At 44.7% G+C, this 17,219-nt stretch overlaps 2 protein-coding genes across 2 annotated transcripts; both read right to left on the reverse strand.

The window, feature by feature from the left end:
• Nucleotides 1–649: 649 nt before the first annotated feature.
• LOC120981857 (cathepsin K-like) lies at nucleotides 650–7,778 on the reverse strand. The gene is made up of 8 exons (XM_040411627.1): nucleotides 7,705–7,778; nucleotides 7,367–7,502; nucleotides 6,908–7,030; nucleotides 5,831–5,980; nucleotides 4,997–5,215; nucleotides 4,701–4,866; nucleotides 4,505–4,610; nucleotides 650–887 (listed from the first exon to the last, which is right to left on the reverse strand). Exons 2-8 carry the CDS (start codon nucleotides 7,490–7,492, stop codon nucleotides 788–790), a joined length of 990 nt encoding a protein of 329 aa, XP_040267561.1. The 5' UTR covers nucleotides 7,493–7,502; nucleotides 7,705–7,778; the 3' UTR covers nucleotides 650–787.
• A 2,630-nt stretch (nucleotides 7,779–10,408) lies between these two features.
• On the reverse strand, nucleotides 10,409–14,616 carry LOC120982478 (cathepsin S-like). The gene is made up of 8 exons (XM_040412651.1): nucleotides 14,527–14,616; nucleotides 14,189–14,326; nucleotides 13,981–14,103; nucleotides 13,618–13,773; nucleotides 12,102–12,323; nucleotides 11,861–12,026; nucleotides 11,559–11,664; nucleotides 10,409–11,314 (listed from the first exon to the last, which is right to left on the reverse strand). The coding sequence occupies exons 1-8, from the start codon at nucleotides 14,563–14,565 to the stop codon at nucleotides 11,215–11,217; spliced, it is 1,050 nt and encodes a 349-aa protein (XP_040268585.1). The 5' UTR covers nucleotides 14,566–14,616; the 3' UTR covers nucleotides 10,409–11,214.
• Nucleotides 14,617–17,219: the final 2,603 nt, after the last annotated feature.

The raw sequence follows: 17,219 nt of genomic DNA on the forward strand, positions 1-17,219 counted from the left end.
CAGTTTTATGACTTTCCTCTGTGACGTTTCTATCCCCTTAGCTTACTCCTCCATCGATGATTCAGTTTATGAATTCAAGATTCTGTCTCTAGTTCACTGTCGAGGGGGCAGCCTCTATAAACTGGTTAAGGGGGATCATAGAAACCTAGAGGTGGGGCATGCACATACCAGGTATCAGGCTCGGGGGTTCTGATATTTTTTTTGGGGGGGGGGGGGGGCAGGAAGATTTAAGGTAACTACAATCCAGGATGCAGTTAGATACGATGGAGCAGAAGAACATTTGGCCTTAAAGAAAATTATTACCTATCCATGCCATAGGGGATTACATATCGGTGGTGTCTGACTGCTGGGGGTGTTGAGCATTCTATTCAGTGTTGACGGGGCTGTACTCGGCTATCTCTGTCAGTCGGTAGTGCACATACTCGACTACCACTCCGTTCAAAGAGAGTTTCAGGATCTCATATTCAGAATCAATGGGGCTCCTAGTGGTCGGCCCCACACGGATCTAACAGTTACACCCTATCTAATAGATTGGGGGGAGAAATTGTTATTACCAGAATACCCCTTTAATGACATATTATCATCGAGTATCATCTGTGACAGTAGTGTATTCTGGACCACAAAATGACAGAAGTGCATATGTTGCAGCAGAGAGTTTATTAGACGTGTAGACCTCATGGTATGATCCTATGTCTGGAGACCCCCTTTCACGGACAGGATGAGTGGATTGAACACCGTAGGAAGACCAGACACATGATGGCCATCTTGTGTTATATGGATTTGCTGCTCACATCAATGGGAAACTGGCGAGGTTGGCGATGCCACAGGCGTTCTTCTTTTCTCGGGCCATCAGGATGTAGCCCTTCCTGCCCCATTGCTCACCCCAACTAGGAGAGAAAAAAAGAAAGTGCTGGGTCTGAATAGGTAAAGTTTCTGATTTCCATAAGAGCCCAAGATTTAGACATATCTTTCTTCAAAGAATACAGGTGACCACGATGACAAGGTTGGGGGAAGGTCCATAATGCATATCATGGTGGCCCCATATATAGAAGCACCCCCCCACTGAAAGGTCATACCATGTAATGATCCCATGACACAATAGTCAGATATTATCTAAAAATAGGGCAAAAAAACTGCCTCAAATCATGATGGTCATCCCATCATTGCATACTGGACAACCATTACCTACCAAAAGCCAGGTCGAAGGTCTCTCACCCAGCCATGAAGTATCTGCTCTGTACCGACCAGGGACAAGAACCCAAAACAAATGTCTACAGATGGGTGTAGCTTCCTTTTGGAAGAGCCCAGGACTCAGTGGCGTAGGGATCGCCATAGCAACCATAGCAGTGGCTATGGGGCCCTACGCCACTGGGGGCCCGTCCGGATCGCATTCTTTTTTTTTTTTTTTTTTTTTTTTTTATTAACACACACACAGGCACTGACAGCCAGGCCCGACCGCCCGCCCAGTGTAGTGGGTGGGGCGTGGGCGGTCCGCGGCTCAGGCCTGGCTGGGGGAAGCCGCGTCAAGTCAGGACTCAGGACTGGAGCAGGCGGGGCCCCGGGGCAGAAGATGAGGTAGGTGGTGGAGGGGGCCGGAACAGGGGCGTACCCATAGGCGTGCGCACGAGGTGTGCCTGGGCACAGCCTAATCACACCCCTGTGCTCCGCCTCCTGCACTGCCAGCCATGCACGTGCGGAGTGACGGAGTGAAGTGACGTCACGTTAAGCTGCCTGCCGCTGCCTATTTTGAATGTGAAGAGCGGGAGCCTGCCTGCCCGCCCCCCCCGCGCCCAGTGTGCCTAATTGATCTTCAGGATCAGTCATCAATACAGAAGTGAATGGATTCTGATCTTTTTGTGCACTGCCAGCAGTCTGGGCCACAGTAAAAAGAAAAAGTCTGGCGTGGAGGAGATCCTGACTGTCCCCAGTAAGTTAGTGAAGTGTCAAGTGATAGATAAGGGATTATTAGATAGTAGTATACATACTAGTACATACTTTGCACAAGTTTTATTAGTTTACAACTTAAAGGGAACCTGTCACCAAAAAATACTATTAACAGCTTAATAAGCGATTTTTTTGGTGACAGGTTTCCCTTTAAGTTGTAACTAATAAACTTGTGCAAAGTATGTACTAGTATTAGTACCTTTATAGTGCTGCATAGTAGTTTCCTAATGCACTTTTTTCTTCATTTAGCCTCCTTGAGAAATCAATGTTTTATTTCAGCCGCTGCCCCGTGCTTCAAGTCAGGTTTGAAGTCAAGGGGCAGCGGCTTAGGCGTCTCCAATCCTGCTCTCCCCGCCGCCTTTATTGACACGCCGGATCTCAGTGCCGGGACCGCGCTCCCAGCCTGCATGCGCAGTAAAGGGCTGCTGTAGCCTGTAGCGCAATCCCGGCTCCGATCGTACCACTCAGCCGCTTCAGTTTCGCTACTGCGCATGTGCCAAGCATCTTCTGTAACTGCGCTAGTATGTAAGGCTGGCGGCGCATGCGCAGTAGCGAAACTGAAGCCGGCTGAGTGTACGAGCCGGAGCCGGGATTGCGCTACAGGCTACAGCAGCCCTTTTACTGCGCATGCGGGCTGGGAGCGTGGTCCCGCACTGAGATCCGGCGTGTCAATAAAGGCGCGGGAGGCGGGGAGAGCAGGATTGGAGACGCCTAGGCCGCTGCCCCTGACTTCAAACCTGACTTGAAGCACGGGGGCAGCGGCTGATAAAACATCGATTTCTCAAGGAGGCTAAATGAAGAAAAAGTGCATTAGGAAACTACTATGGCAGCACTAAAAGGTACTATTAACACTTATTTAAGTATTTTTTGTGACAGGTTCCCTTTAAGCTCACTTACATAAGGAACGCAGGGTCCGTCTTACAATAGTTGTCGGCCTCCACCCCCTGTTGGGGGTCAGTCACTGTCAGGGACACTGTTATGGGGGGGGGGGGCCCCATAATTTTTTTTTGCTATGGGCCCATTGCATTTCTAGCTAACGCCCCTGCCAGGACTTGGCCAATATACTTAGTCATCCTGCAAGACTCATTAAGGGGCCAGACATTGACTTATAAGGTAGCTACCTCCAGTAGAAAGCCAGTTTCCTTCCCTCTGTTGGTTGTGGCGTATTGGGATGTCCTGATGGGTGGACTGACAGCTCTCTGTATTACCAGTAACAGGGCCGTTCAATGGTGAAGGTGTCAGGGGAGAAATTGTAGGGATTTTGAATCTCTCCTAAATCTCAGCTGAAATCTCCCAGCATCCTTTACAGCTGCACAATCAGGGTTGGACTGGCCCACAGGGGTACAGGTGAATCCCCCGGTGGGCCCCTGAGCAAGGTGGGTCCCTAGTGTTCAACTCCCTGCACAAGTGGCACATAACACAGTAGACTTACTGCGCTACATACATATATTCCATGTAAAGCAACTCCACCTGTGAGCAGATTCTCTTTATTTAACTACCAGCATTGGGGTACCAGGCTTGGACCCCTCCTTTATGTTTGTCATGTCGATGCATCTTTGTGGTGTATTTTAACTGCATACTTAATTAAAAGTTATATTTTAATAAGCGCGTTTCCCCCTTCTCAGTGGGCCCTTTGGTGTTGAACCTTGGAATATTAGTGATGCCCTTATAATTTTGAGCCTCATCTGAATTTGCATTTGTAACTCAGGATCAGTACAGGATAAGTAATGTATGTACAGTGACTGCACCAGCAGAATAGTGAGTGCAGCTCTGGAGTATAATACAGGATGTAACTGAGGATCAGTACAGGATAAGTAATGTATGTACACAGTGACTGAACCAGCAGAATAGTGAGTGCAGCTCTGGAGTATAATACAGGATATAACTCAGGATCAGTACAGGATAAGTAATGTAATGTATGTACACAGTGACTGCACCAGCAGAATAGTGAGTGCAGCTCTGGAGTATAATACAGGATGTAACTCAGGATCAGTACAGGATAAGTAATGTATGTACACAGTGACTGCACCATCAGAATAGTGAGTGCAGCTCTGGAGTATAATACAGGATGTAACTGAGGATCAGTACAGGATAAGTAATGTATGTACACAGTGACTGAACCAGCAGAATAGTGAGTGCAGCTCTGGAGTATAATACAGGATGTAACTGAGGATCAGTACAGGATAAGTAATGTATGTACACAGTGACTGCGCCAGCAGAATAGTGAGTGCAGCTCTGGAGTATAATACAGAATGTAACTCAGGATAAGTAATATAATGTATGTATAGAGTGACTGCACCAGCAGAATAGTGAGTGCAGCTCTGGAGTATAATACAGGATGTAACTCAGGATCATTACAGGATAAGTAATGTAATGTATGTACACAGTGACTTCACTAGGAGAATAGTATAAGTACAAGATAAGTAATACAGAGTAATGTACTTACAAACGTAACATGCAGATGATCTATTTATGGATTTATACAACTGTAAACCCCATTTCTCACAGAATATATAACGTAATAATGTCATTCATATTATTCTTATGAGAAAATCATTACCTGTTTTTGATGATCCAGTGCTTTGTGCCCCTTATGTTTCCATAGCCAACCGCCAAGACAGCGTGGTTAATGCCTTCAGGGTCACAGTTTTCATCATAATAGACCCCTAAAATCACAGAAATAGATAGATAGACATGCAGACAGATAGATAGACAGATAGATACTCTGAATTCCAGCTAATGTCTATATTTCTTACCTTTACTGTAAAAGTGGAAAGAAGGAAGACTGGCATCAATGCTGACAGACACAGGACCAACCTGGGCCACCGCCCCTTTGAGGGCCTTCTCATCCCCTCTGGGAATCTCTTTGAAGCCCTTGCAGCCAGCAGCTTTTCCAGATGGGTTGTACAGACAGCCTTCATCCTGGTAGAAGTAAACTCATAAACTTAGATTCAATAAGGCTTTGTCCACATTTGTGCACATCTCTATGAGAATGTCTCTCATGATTTTCACAAATTTAAGACATTGGTTGACTAGATCATCTACGGCTCACCTGACCAATATATGGATAAAAAGCATCAGAATCTATGCCGTTATTATCCCTCACGTAGCCGAACGCATTGGTCATGTATCCTCCCCCACAACCATAGTTATCTGTATCACAGTCCACCAGATTCTGAGGGCTGAGGGACACCAGCTTCCCTGTCTTCTTCATGAGTTGTCCCTCAAGTGCTCCCACTGAGCTGAAGGCCCAACAGGATCCACAGGCGCCCTGCAGGAGAATACAGTCTGTCAGCAATATTGAAGATGGGGATAAGGGTCCACCAGTTAGACAAATCACTTAACCTTTGTGCCAGACATAGGTTCCTTGGCCCCACCAAAGAAGAAGATTCTGAAGACCTACCCTCCATCTATTTAGAACATGTCATGTATTATAGACTTAGTTATCATCATTGTGCACATCATCGACAAGATCTAATAGGTTATTAGCAAATTGTTTTATAAGAAACAGACCCTAGCGATGACTGACCCTAAAGTCACCTCCTAATGAGTTTGCCTTCTGATAGATGTGTTAGAACCTGATCCCACCAATAGATCCTCTGGGGGACTAGTCTGACTTTATCTAAAATCTTATTCCACCTATGTATGATATTGAGGGAATCACAAGCAGTTTCCCCATTTGAGGGCCTTCTCATCCCCTCTGGGTATCTCTTTGAAGCCCACATGGGAAAGAGATCTTGTAGCATTGGAGAAAGACTTGCCCCTGTTTCCACCACAAACTGCCATGGTCTTAAATTCTGTCACCCCAAAACCATCCTAAAGGATATTAATTTCAGTTTTCATCCCCAAGATATGATGGTATTGGATACATCAATGACCACTTTACCTGGTTTTGCACTGGGGTCACGTAACCCTTCTTCCTGTAGTCAATATACTTTGGGATTCTGGCTTTCCAGTCTGCTACATACGTGTTATTAGATGGACGATTGGAGGGGATCCTTAATCCAGTCATGGACTGAACTATTTCTTCACTGGTCTATCATTGGAAAATAATTATACATAGGGGTCAAATATAAAAGGTCTTGAAATACATTTAATAATTACATTTCATTTAAAAGCAGTGGTATAGTTATAGGGTTCGGGTTGTAACCAGGTTCTAAAGCCAGGTTGGCCTATGGGTCTGTCAACACAGTTACTGGGGCCTATGTGGTTTACATTAGGTGAGCGCCTGAAACTACAGGAACTCCTCCATGTACTTACCCTTTTTGTTGAGTCAGGTCCTCTTCGCCTCAGGACGAAGAGCTGAAGAGGACCTGACTTAGGCAGTAGATTCATTTAGGGTCCTGGAATGGGATCAGGATTCCTTCTGCTGCAAAAAGTCACTAAGCCTCTAAACTTTACATTTTCATAGGTGGTGGGACAGAGGGTGGACCCCAGGGTGAACTTTGCACCAGGACCCATGAGCCTTTAGAGACGCCTCTGTCATGAGATACTTTAAACTAGGGGATATATACATAGTCAATAATAGGTTAAACTATACAGTCCATTCAAACTGGGGTTCTAGGGGGTGGCTTTATACCGTAACCAGTATTTAGTCAGAAACAGCGACCCTAATGGGCAATGTATACAGTCCTCCAACTGGATCTACAGTGTGCGTTAAACCCAGATGGGCACCTTCTAAATGCCCTCATTTTAAGCAACACTCCGGGCAAAACTGATAGACTGTATTATGTGCTGTGCAGACCTGAGGGGGCGGAGCATAACACAGGCGTTCTCCCATTGGTGGCGTTTAAATCTCTTATGTCATGCTCCGCCTCCTCGGAGCCTGCACTAGAGATTACACAGTATGTAACTATACCTGACCTGTTCCTTTAAAGTGCTGCCATCTATTCATAGGTCCAACATGATAAGCTGAAGGGACTGTTAAACAGTGATACATAGGGCAACATGGACGGTCTCTCACCATGTCTCCTAGTGGGTTCATGGCCAGATCATACGCGTGCTTCCCCTCAGAATACTCTTTGTTGTGGTTGTGGATGAATTTCAGATTTTTTTCCCAGATGTGACGTCTTCTAATCTCATCCAGCTGAAGACCAGAAGAAAGGTCATGTTCAAACATTACTGAAGAAAGTGCAGAGTATCACAAATCCTTATGTCCTCTACTCTCTCCTCAGTTCCTTGAACTACAGATCTAAGTAAGTGACTGGTTGCTGGGGACATGTAACTTCACAACCCTAATGAAACAATGTCGTTGCTAGGCAGTATATTCCTAGCAACCTGTCAGACATAACTCTAATGGATAAGCAGGTTGGCATCAGTCACTCTCCATTCAAGCTGGCAGTAGTGGTCAGATTTTTCTAAAATTAGGAGGAGAACCTCATTATAGGTATCATTTTACACAGTAAGACAGAAGAGTACTTACCTGACCATTATACTGCTTGCTATGAGTCTTCTTCCACATCTCCCATTCAGAGTCCAGCGCCTCATCTCGAGGAAGACTGGTCCTGACCAAAGGCAGCACAAGAGCCACAAGACTGAACCAAAACATTGCCCTGGGGCTGGAGGAAATAAATATATAACTGAGAAACCATGTATGAATTTAATGGAAGGTGTGATGGATCAGTGGCCCAGCGGACGCCAGGGGGACCCAATAGACACCATGGAGTTATGACGGGGTCCACTGAAGTGTCTATCAGCACGATGGAGGTTCCTACCACAGATGAGCCTCCACTGTAGATATGAACAGAGCTTTTGACTTACTTTTTGGACGTCTTGGTAGAAGGTTAGCTTCTGACTTCAGGACTGGTGTATGTCGTCCAGCCTCTTATATAGTCCTGTATGGGGAAGTTTTAGTGGAAAACATTGATACAGGAGAACTCAAGTCTGCTGACTCAGTCCAGGAGGAGACCCTGTCGCTCTTGGCAGCTCCATGAAATAATAATAATTATTATTATAGGATGAAGGGGTAAAATATTAGACTTTGAGGACTGTAACCAGTGACCCTTGTAGGTAGAGAACTAAATTACTGAACATTCGATTCTTAGACTCCGGGAACACAAACTCTAATGGAATCTAGTACTGGGGTAGAACTCTGAGGTTAGGAGTAATAAACTGGAACCTTAAAAGGAGTACTTTTATTTTTAAATATTTAGGCTGATTAATTTCTCAATACAGTATAATTATATAGGCGGTCTGAGCTCTACTTTTCTGATACAGAGCTCCAAATCTCTACATAGACATAAAGGGGTGCTCTGCTTTGGACAACTCGTTACAAGGGTGCCATGACAATAAGCTGATCATAAATTGTCCTCCTACTGGGACCTCCAGCAATCAGCTGTGATCTGTGTGGAAACCTGGCTGGAAGTAGAGAATTTCCCTGCAGCGCCACCACAGAGGGGGATTAAGAATTACACAGTGTCCATTCATATGAATGGGTTGTTTCAGTAATGCAGGACAGGATAGGTCCTCCAGAGACTCTGTTTGTAGAAGCTACCCACTGTGGACAAGAAGTATCCTCAACGTCATACCCCTCTGTATTATACCATACTTTAGTTACTGTAGACGGCAGGTGAGGTTGATGTATGCTTCACTCAGCCCCCTTTAACATGCCCCTTCTGATGACACAGCATTCTGGGGCCTTATACATTTAAAGTACATGAAGCCTTCTATGCTGCTCCCAGGAGATTTGCCAGCCCTTCTGGGAGGGCGGGTGGTCTCCCCTTTTTCGGGGAAGCTCCAGGAGAGTTGTTAACTATGTATTACACCCTTGTAAGTTATATAAAATGGGTTTTAGAAACTGAACAACCCTTTATGAAAGGCTGCTGCCTAAAGACACCACTAGGGGGAGCTGAAAATCTCTCTGCATGCATAGAAATCAATAATAATTGCAATAAGCTCCCCCTAGTGGTGGCTGCAGGTAGTCAGAATTTTACCATCTCATATGTTGGTCTATGCAGGGGATTTGGAGCCATGTTTTAGAAAAAAACAGAGCTCTGACCGCTATATAATTATATTGTAAAATTAATAATTGGAGAATGTTCGACCTAAAAAAAAAAAATAACACGGTGCACTTTTACTTTCAGTACTGGACTCCAGGGGGTTAAAGAGAAATGGTCACCTCTCCTGTCCTCTCTGTTTAAGTAACAACTTGTCTCCCCCTTCTTAAAAGGGTCACCTCTGAATCTGGACATATCCTCCTCTTCACCCTTCCGTCCCCTCTGAGATAAGCATTGGAGCGATTCAGGGCAGGGCTTTTTCATTAGATCCGGTGACCTACTGGGTCTCTGCCTAGCAGTGATCCGGTGACATCCAGCTTTAGCGCTGCCCTAGCCTGAAAAACTGTTAAATGGATGCCTCAGACAGATGCCATACAGTGGCATCCGTTCACCATAGGGTTCCATTGTAAACGTTATTTCTACCAATCGTGCAGGATGCTGCGTTTTTGTATCGTTTTTTTCCTAACATATACGTCAAACGGAGGTATTAAATGTGATGTGAACCCTCCCCAAGACTCTTTAGAAAGAATGAACCACTGCGCCAAAAGAGCTTGGGGAATATTACCTGTACAATGGCGGCACTCTATGGCCATGGCTAATGGCGGTATAGCTTTATGGCATGCAGTTGGCACTACCACGTTGGCATTCCTTTGAGTCTGGGCAAAACCAAAACCTTGAATAGAAGCCATGCTTCCCCCGTACTGCTGCACTGCCTTTCAGGATTCTTGAATTTGAGTGACAACTTTCGTGGGGAGGTACAATGGATTTTAGTGCAAGGGGAAAATGCTCCGCGGCGATCACGGGACATGAAGATGGAAACAGCAGATTAGCTGGCACGGACTGACATCTGTTTTCCATCATGGAAAACTCACATGATGTTTATCAGTCAGATGACAGTGACCGGGATGTGAGGGGAAGAGACATATTCCAGATAACCCTCATCATACAGATGGAGCAGAATTATGTGCAGTAAAACGGAGATCAGCGGCGCCAAATAGTCAGTACGCAACTCTACCCAGCAGGTGACTTCATGTGGGACGCCGTGGTCAGGACAGTGCAGGGAAAATGTACAGGTGGTATTTTGGGGGGCTGTAGCTGGATTCTGGGGGCACACTGTGGATATTCGGTGTAGAGGGAGCACACTGAGGCAGTCACTGTCATAGTAATACACACATAATGAGGCTTTTACCAAGCAGTTATATCACAGACTAACATGAACTCAAGAGGTTCTGCAGCAGCTGAGGCATGTGCTCTAAGGCAGATGCGGGTCTGCATGACATGATCCATGTAGGACAGGAATGCGGAAAGGACGCCAATCTACTGCCCTAAAAGATTCCAGATTGTATGGAAAATGGCGCTACCATTGATGACCACAAGGTGGCGCTGACTATTCACTGGTATATAGATGTACTATTATAGTGCAAGGTCATTCATAGTACAGAGCAATAAATGTTTACCTTTTTATTTGAATTTTTATTTTTATTTTTACTGTTGACAATAAAAGTCAATGTGCACACACTGTTCAAAAAGCAACATTGGAGATTACACTCACTTAAATAAAACTCACCAAAGTATTTAAAAAGTCTCAAAAATACCAATTTAAAGGCTATGGACGCCTTCGGGGACATTTTTATTTATTTATTATTATTATTGCATTCTACTCATTTTGGACTAAAAATATTTCATTTGGTTTTTCTTATACATTTTCAACAGGTTTTTTTCTCTACAGCTTTTGATTTGTAGCCTTTGTCTCTGAACTCCTGACAGCTCAAACACTCATTGAAGCTAAATTCTTATCAAACTGATGGAGCCATCAGAGCAGCTATGTGAGGGGTTTACTGTGAAGCAGAACGCAACAGTCTGTAGATGTGGTGAAAGTGTAGAGGAAAAACTGATGAAACTTTATAGAAAGTCTCAGCAGCAGAACATTTGTGATGTCCTATTTGGGACGACCCCTTTATAATAGTAGGACATAGACTAGATCTTCCAGTCTTGCTCTGGAGGACCAAGCATGTCCAAACAGTACCTGGACTGCTCATTGGTTTCAATAAGCATCATGTAATACTTAATTTCCCCTGGGGTGGCGCTGCAGAGAAATGAAACGCTTCTTCTGTTTTACAGCTGACCGCTGAAGGTCCCAGAAGCAGGACACCATATCATCAGCTCATCATTTGGGGACTGGCCAAATCTGACAACCTCTGGAGCTTCTACCCAGTCAAAAAAAAGATGAATCTGCTGTTAAAAAAATTGTTTTCGGGATTATGAAGAGATTTCTTCAGACAACTGGATAGGAGGCAAAGCTTGCGATCCCACACTGGTTATAATGGTTTCTTGCTATTTTTATGTAGCCTTCTTCTCCGAACGATGGTCGCCAGCTGGAAAGAAAAGAACGGTATTACTGTTTGGGCTGGTATAGTCGCTGGTTCAAGACCTAGGAGCACCTTCTGCCACCTGTCAGCAGGCTGTTCATTAGTCCATCCCACCAGTTTCCTATGGTCCCCATCAGCCTGGTAGCAGACAACCCCAGGTGACCATATTGACTCTGCACCATCTTCCTATGGAGCCTGTGGTGTAGAGCACCAAGATATATAGAATATCAAGCCAAAAATATGGTTTTACCTGTTTTTAACAAGCCAGTACTCCACACCATCTTCGGCGCCATATCCAACGACAAGCACGGCATGGTTTGTCTGTGAGCTGGAGCACAGTGGGTCATAGTATACACCTAGTAATAGAGGGAAGAAATTAGGGTTCCATATTGTCACGTCAGTGTAAACTTGTCTGGCATTGCAGCTTATCCCTGATGGGTGTAATACCAGGCAAAGACTATGGACTAGAGTGGCGCTCTTTCTGTAAAAAAATTAATCAGGAAGCTTGAGGACATGGGGTTAGTGGGGCATTAGTGACAGCTTGATACATACCATTTTTGTATAGATAAAAAGATCTCCGGCTGGCATCAATAGCCGCAGACACAGGGCCCACTTTGCCCACCACTTGTTTCAGCTCGTCTTCATTTCCATATGGCACTTCTTTATAGCTGGTCATGCTGGCTGCCTTCTTTGTGGTACTGAAGTGGCAGGTCACATCCTAGTAAGAAGGTAACACAGTTCTGAGCCGTCAATGGCAATCACATGCCAGCCACTCACTAGGTCATCGGATTACCTTTTCTTCATATGGGTAGGTGCTATCTGCCTCTATGCCATGGTCGATGATATATCTGTACGCCGCCACAAGGAACCCTCCTGAGCATCCATTATTCCCGTATGAGCCTGAGCAGTCCACCAGGTTCTGAGCACTCAAGGAGACCAACTTACCTTTCCTAATTTTCAGCTGGCATTCTAGTGACCCCACACTGCTGAATGCCCAGCTAGAACTGCAAATACCCTGGGGTAGATGAAATAAGATAGATTATATAAAAGTGTGTTGAGAGTCACTGGTAAACTATCTAAGCAACAGGGCATCATGCTTCTGTAAAATACGTTTTGGTGCGTCACATATCTGTGAACCCAAGTGTCAGTGCACCCTTTATCTGGGAGCCCAAGTGTCAGTGCCTCCTTTATCTGGGAACCTAAGTGTCAGTGTATCATGTACCTGAGAAACCAAGTGTCAGTGCATCCATTACCTGGGAACCCAAGTGTCAGTATATAATTTATCTGAACACCAGGTGTCAGTGCACCCTTTATCTGTGAACCCAAATGTCAGTGCCTCCTTTATCTGGGAACCCAAGTGTTAGGTTCCCAGATACAGTGTGCACTAACACTTGGGTTCCCAGATAAAGGAGGCACTGATATTTGGGTTCCCAGATAAAGGGTGCACTGACACTTGGGTTCACAGATAAAGGAGACACTGACACTTGGGTTCCCAGATAAAGGGTGCACTGACACTTGGGTATTCAGATAAATTATATACGGACACTTGGGTTCCCAGGTAAAGGATGCACTGATGCTTGGGTTCCCAGGTAAAAGATCCATTGACACTTGGGTTCCTAGATAGATGATGCACTGACACTTGGTTTCTCAGTTACATGGTACACTGACACTTGGGTTCCCAGATATAGGGTGCAATGGTACTTAGGTTCCCAGATAAAGTGTGCACTAAGTACCATTGCACCCTATATCTGGGAACCCAAGTGTCAGTGTACCATGTACTTGAGAAAGCAAGTGTCAGTGCATCATCTATCTAGGAACCCAAGTATCAATGCATCTTCTACCTCGGAACCCAAGTGTCAGTATATCATTTATCTGAACACCCAAGTGTCAGTGCACCCTTTATCTGTGAACCCAAGTGTCAGTGCACCCTTTATCTGGGAACCCAAATGTCAGTGCCTCCTTTATCTGGGAACCCAAATGTCAGTGCCTCCTTTATCTGGGAACCCAAGTGTTAGTGCACACTTTATCTGGGAACCTAAGTACCATTGCACCCTATGTCTGGGAACCAAAGTGTCAGTGTACCATGTACCTGGGAAACCAAGTGTCAGTTCATCATCTATCTAGGAACCCAAGTGTCAATGCATCCTTTACCTAGGAACCCAAGCATCAGTGTATTATGTATCTGGAAACCCAAGTGTCAGTGCACCCTTTATTTGGACAGGCAATTGTCAATGCATCATGTATCTAGCATCAATGCACAGCATTCAAGTCAAGATAGTGGTCAGACAGTGAATAAAAGCCACCCATACCTGATCTTTCACATCTGTCACACAATTCTGCTTCCTCCAGTCTATGGCCTCAGGTACCTTTGATTTTAATACATCCTCTGGTAAGTCTGTATCATTAGATGTAGAAATATCTGCATGACTGAACCCAGTCATTGTAGCTAACACCTCCTCACTAGTCTGTAAGACAAATGGAGAAATCCTTAGGAAACGTCTTCATAACAAATCCTTGATGTCCTCACTAGGTGCCTGGCGCACTATGAGGGGATACTGTAAAATAGCCTATGTCACTGGTGCCCTGTGGACCTGCAGTAAGTTATATTCATTCACCTGGATACGTCAACACAGCTCAACACTCCTGATTTAACATAACTTTAATATTCTTACCATATCTCCAAGATGGTTCATCCCAACCTCATAGGAGTGAAGACCTAACGAATATTCCAGGTTATGGAGCATGATAAACTTCAGATTGTCCTCCCAGACAATACGTCTTCTCAGCTCATCTTCCTAGAATCATTCAAGAGATGTTGGCACCAAAGGCAAAAAATCCAACCGGATTATTAAGTTAACATTAAAAAGATACCAGACCTACCTTGCTGTTATACATTTTCTCATGTGTCTTAGACCATAGGTGCCAGTGGTTGTCAAGATTGGTGTCAGGACTACAGTCAACAAGCATCATGATTGGCACCAGGGCCATAAGTTGGACCACAAGGAAGTGCATGGTTTTCTATATAGTCAAAGATGTACAAACTCACATTGCTATATAGAAGAATTAATAATTTTAAAGCAAGGATTACCTCGAAAGGCCATCATTACAGGAGGAACATTGAAAAACGAACATCTTTTTCCAAAGAGCGAGGTAGTAGACTGAGGTGGATGTAGCATATGAACTTCCCCCTATCTCAATGACAGATCTCAAATACCTACCTGTTGTATGCGAGTGGCAACTGAGTTGGTACTAGTCATGAAGAACCCCAGCTTTTTTATACGAGTTGGAATAGGTGGAGATTTTGAAGAACCTTCTATCTCATCTACTTTGAAACTCTACATAAATTCCACTTACCAGATTTTTGAAGATCATCTTAGACGTGACACTTCAGATAGTTCACATTTGTAGGTGAAGGAGGAGTGCTTGGTTGCTAGACTACATTGTTTTGCGTTTGATATTGAGGTTGAGGCCAACATCATTTTATTATCGTTTCACCCCCTAGATCTGTATGAGGTTCATTTATCAACATAGACCTGAGATGTCATGTTACATCCCATTATCTTAGATCTGTCTTAAGTTAATTTGCCCAAGGTGGTGAAGCGTAAGGGAGAGGAGGCAATCATTTATCACCAAGACTTAATCCATCCACTCCGCTAGACCTCCAGGGAAGCAGGCATTTAACCCATCCATTATCCCATATGTCCAAGGTGGCAGACACGAACGCCATACATACCAACATTTAAACCCCATCTAGAACAACCCAAAGTTAGTCTGTAAATTACTGTACGCTAACTTGTATAAACCACGACTCTCTAGGTCTGACTCAAGAGATGATTCTGCAAAAACCAGGACCGTTGGTAGGAATTCTTAATCTCTTCAATACCCTAACCACCTTTCAACCCTTTCACTACCCTACACCACCAGGGAGGTCTTCATTAATCCTTTCAATAAGGATGCTGGTTCTTTACCCTAGACTCTAGGCCAGGGATGTTGCAAAACTAGAACTCCCAGCATGCCCAGACTGCCTACAGCAGGGCATGGTGGGAGTTGTAGTTTTACAATAGCTGGAGAACCGCAGGTTGGCCATCCCTGCTCTAGGTGTACGGCACTCCAGCTGTGGTGAAACTATGACTCGCAGCATGATCCATTCATTTCTATGGAGTTCTGAGAACATCCAAACAAGTGTACATCTTGAGAGTCGTAGCTTTACCACAGCTGGAGTCCCAGAGGTTAGCCATCACAGCCCTAGACTATCAGAAATGGCCCTGATGTCACTAAATATAACATTTAGCATTCAGTGTCTTCTACTCAACCTGGTGCCCAGTTGTATATAAAACCTGTAGCATCAGGCCCTGGAGGTTAGTGGTCCAACCAGCAATTATCTCTGTTGCTTTTGTAGTGCCAACCTATTTCAGATGACTGGACAGAGATCATCATTCTCTCATGGGGTCCACAATCTAATTTCCTGAAATCACATACTAGGGGCAACTTCAGTCAAGTGACCAATCCTTATGTTTTGTGGAATGTGGAAAGTAATCCACAGGAACACAGGGAGAACATACAATCTCCATGCAGATGTTTTCCTTCCTAGGATTTGAACCCAGAACTACAGCACTACAAAAAAAACTGTGCTAGCCACCTAGTCACCAATTCATATCCAATATTTTGGGGTACAGCCAATGTCTATCAAAAAGATGAAGGTCTAAATTAGAAGTCCTGACGGTCTTGGTGGAAGCGGCTAATAACCACCTGTGATCCAGTGGATGCCCAAGTCATCCAGCAAATCTCAGCAGCAGGGTTTTGTCTCCACGCCAGAAGTGGTAACCTCCATTATGCAGAATTTAGCAATATTGGGGGGATTTACTAAGCTAAAACTGGCAGAATTCAGGCTCAACTTGAATTAAAAAAGCTTTTATCCATTCCTTACGCTAGGTTTTTTGGGCAACATTTTGCATCTCACTATAGTTTGGAAACGAGGAAAAAGAGGTTGTGGCCTACAATGCGCCAAATCACACGTGGCGTAAGGAAAAGTAGCTGGTAAGGCACACCTTATGTATCACACACCATGAGCCGTGGTGATCAAATTGGCGCTTCGTCTGCCTATCTGGTCTCGTTTTAAAGGGGTATTCCAGGACTTAGACATTCATGGTCTATCCTCCATCGGTGGAGGTCCGACAGCTGGTACACCACCACCACAATCAGTTGGTTTGGGCAGCCATTGGTGGATGTAGCTGGGAGCAGAAGGCTTCCTCCACTGTGCCGTGGTGGAGCCAGAAACTCCACAATGGATGGAGCCTTCTGTATACTGTATAGTTTCTGAATGTGGCAGCCGCCCGAAACAGCTGGGTGGTGGGGGGAGCCAGGTTTTGAACCCACACCAATAGGTCATCAATACCTAAGTACCAGAAAACCTTTTAAGCCGTTTGGGTTACGTCGGGTCAGATGAGGGCAACGACACATCCCTTGTCCAAGTCTTCATCCTGAACAGTTCTTAAATTCTTCATATAAGAGGCTCTTATCAAGAAGAGTCACTCATCACACAGATATGGGTCCTCAAGTAGCCAGATAGCGTCTAGTGGATTGGATTTTCAGAAATCTCCAGTTTTCACCACTCAGTTTAACTATTACAACACCAAACTGTCTAACGTGACCCTATCACTTTACAAGTGGAATAGACTTTATGGAGCAGGAGAGTACTACACTTCTCATCATGGCCCGACCATAATACCCTATAAATCCCAACATGACCTGACCACACAGAGTCATGTAATACAATTCTATACATACATCACTACCACTCCCAACATGACCATAATACAATGGGCAGCGAGGAACATCAGCATTGGACTTCACCTGGGGGCCGGATGACTAACTTACTGGATAAATTTAGGCTATGATCCAGTCATAGCCC

The sequence above is a fragment of the Bufo bufo genome, chromosome 11 (assembly GCF_905171765.1).
Source record: "Bufo bufo chromosome 11, aBufBuf1.1, whole genome shotgun sequence".
Taxonomy (NCBI): Eukaryota; Metazoa; Chordata; class Amphibia; order Anura; family Bufonidae; genus Bufo; species Bufo bufo.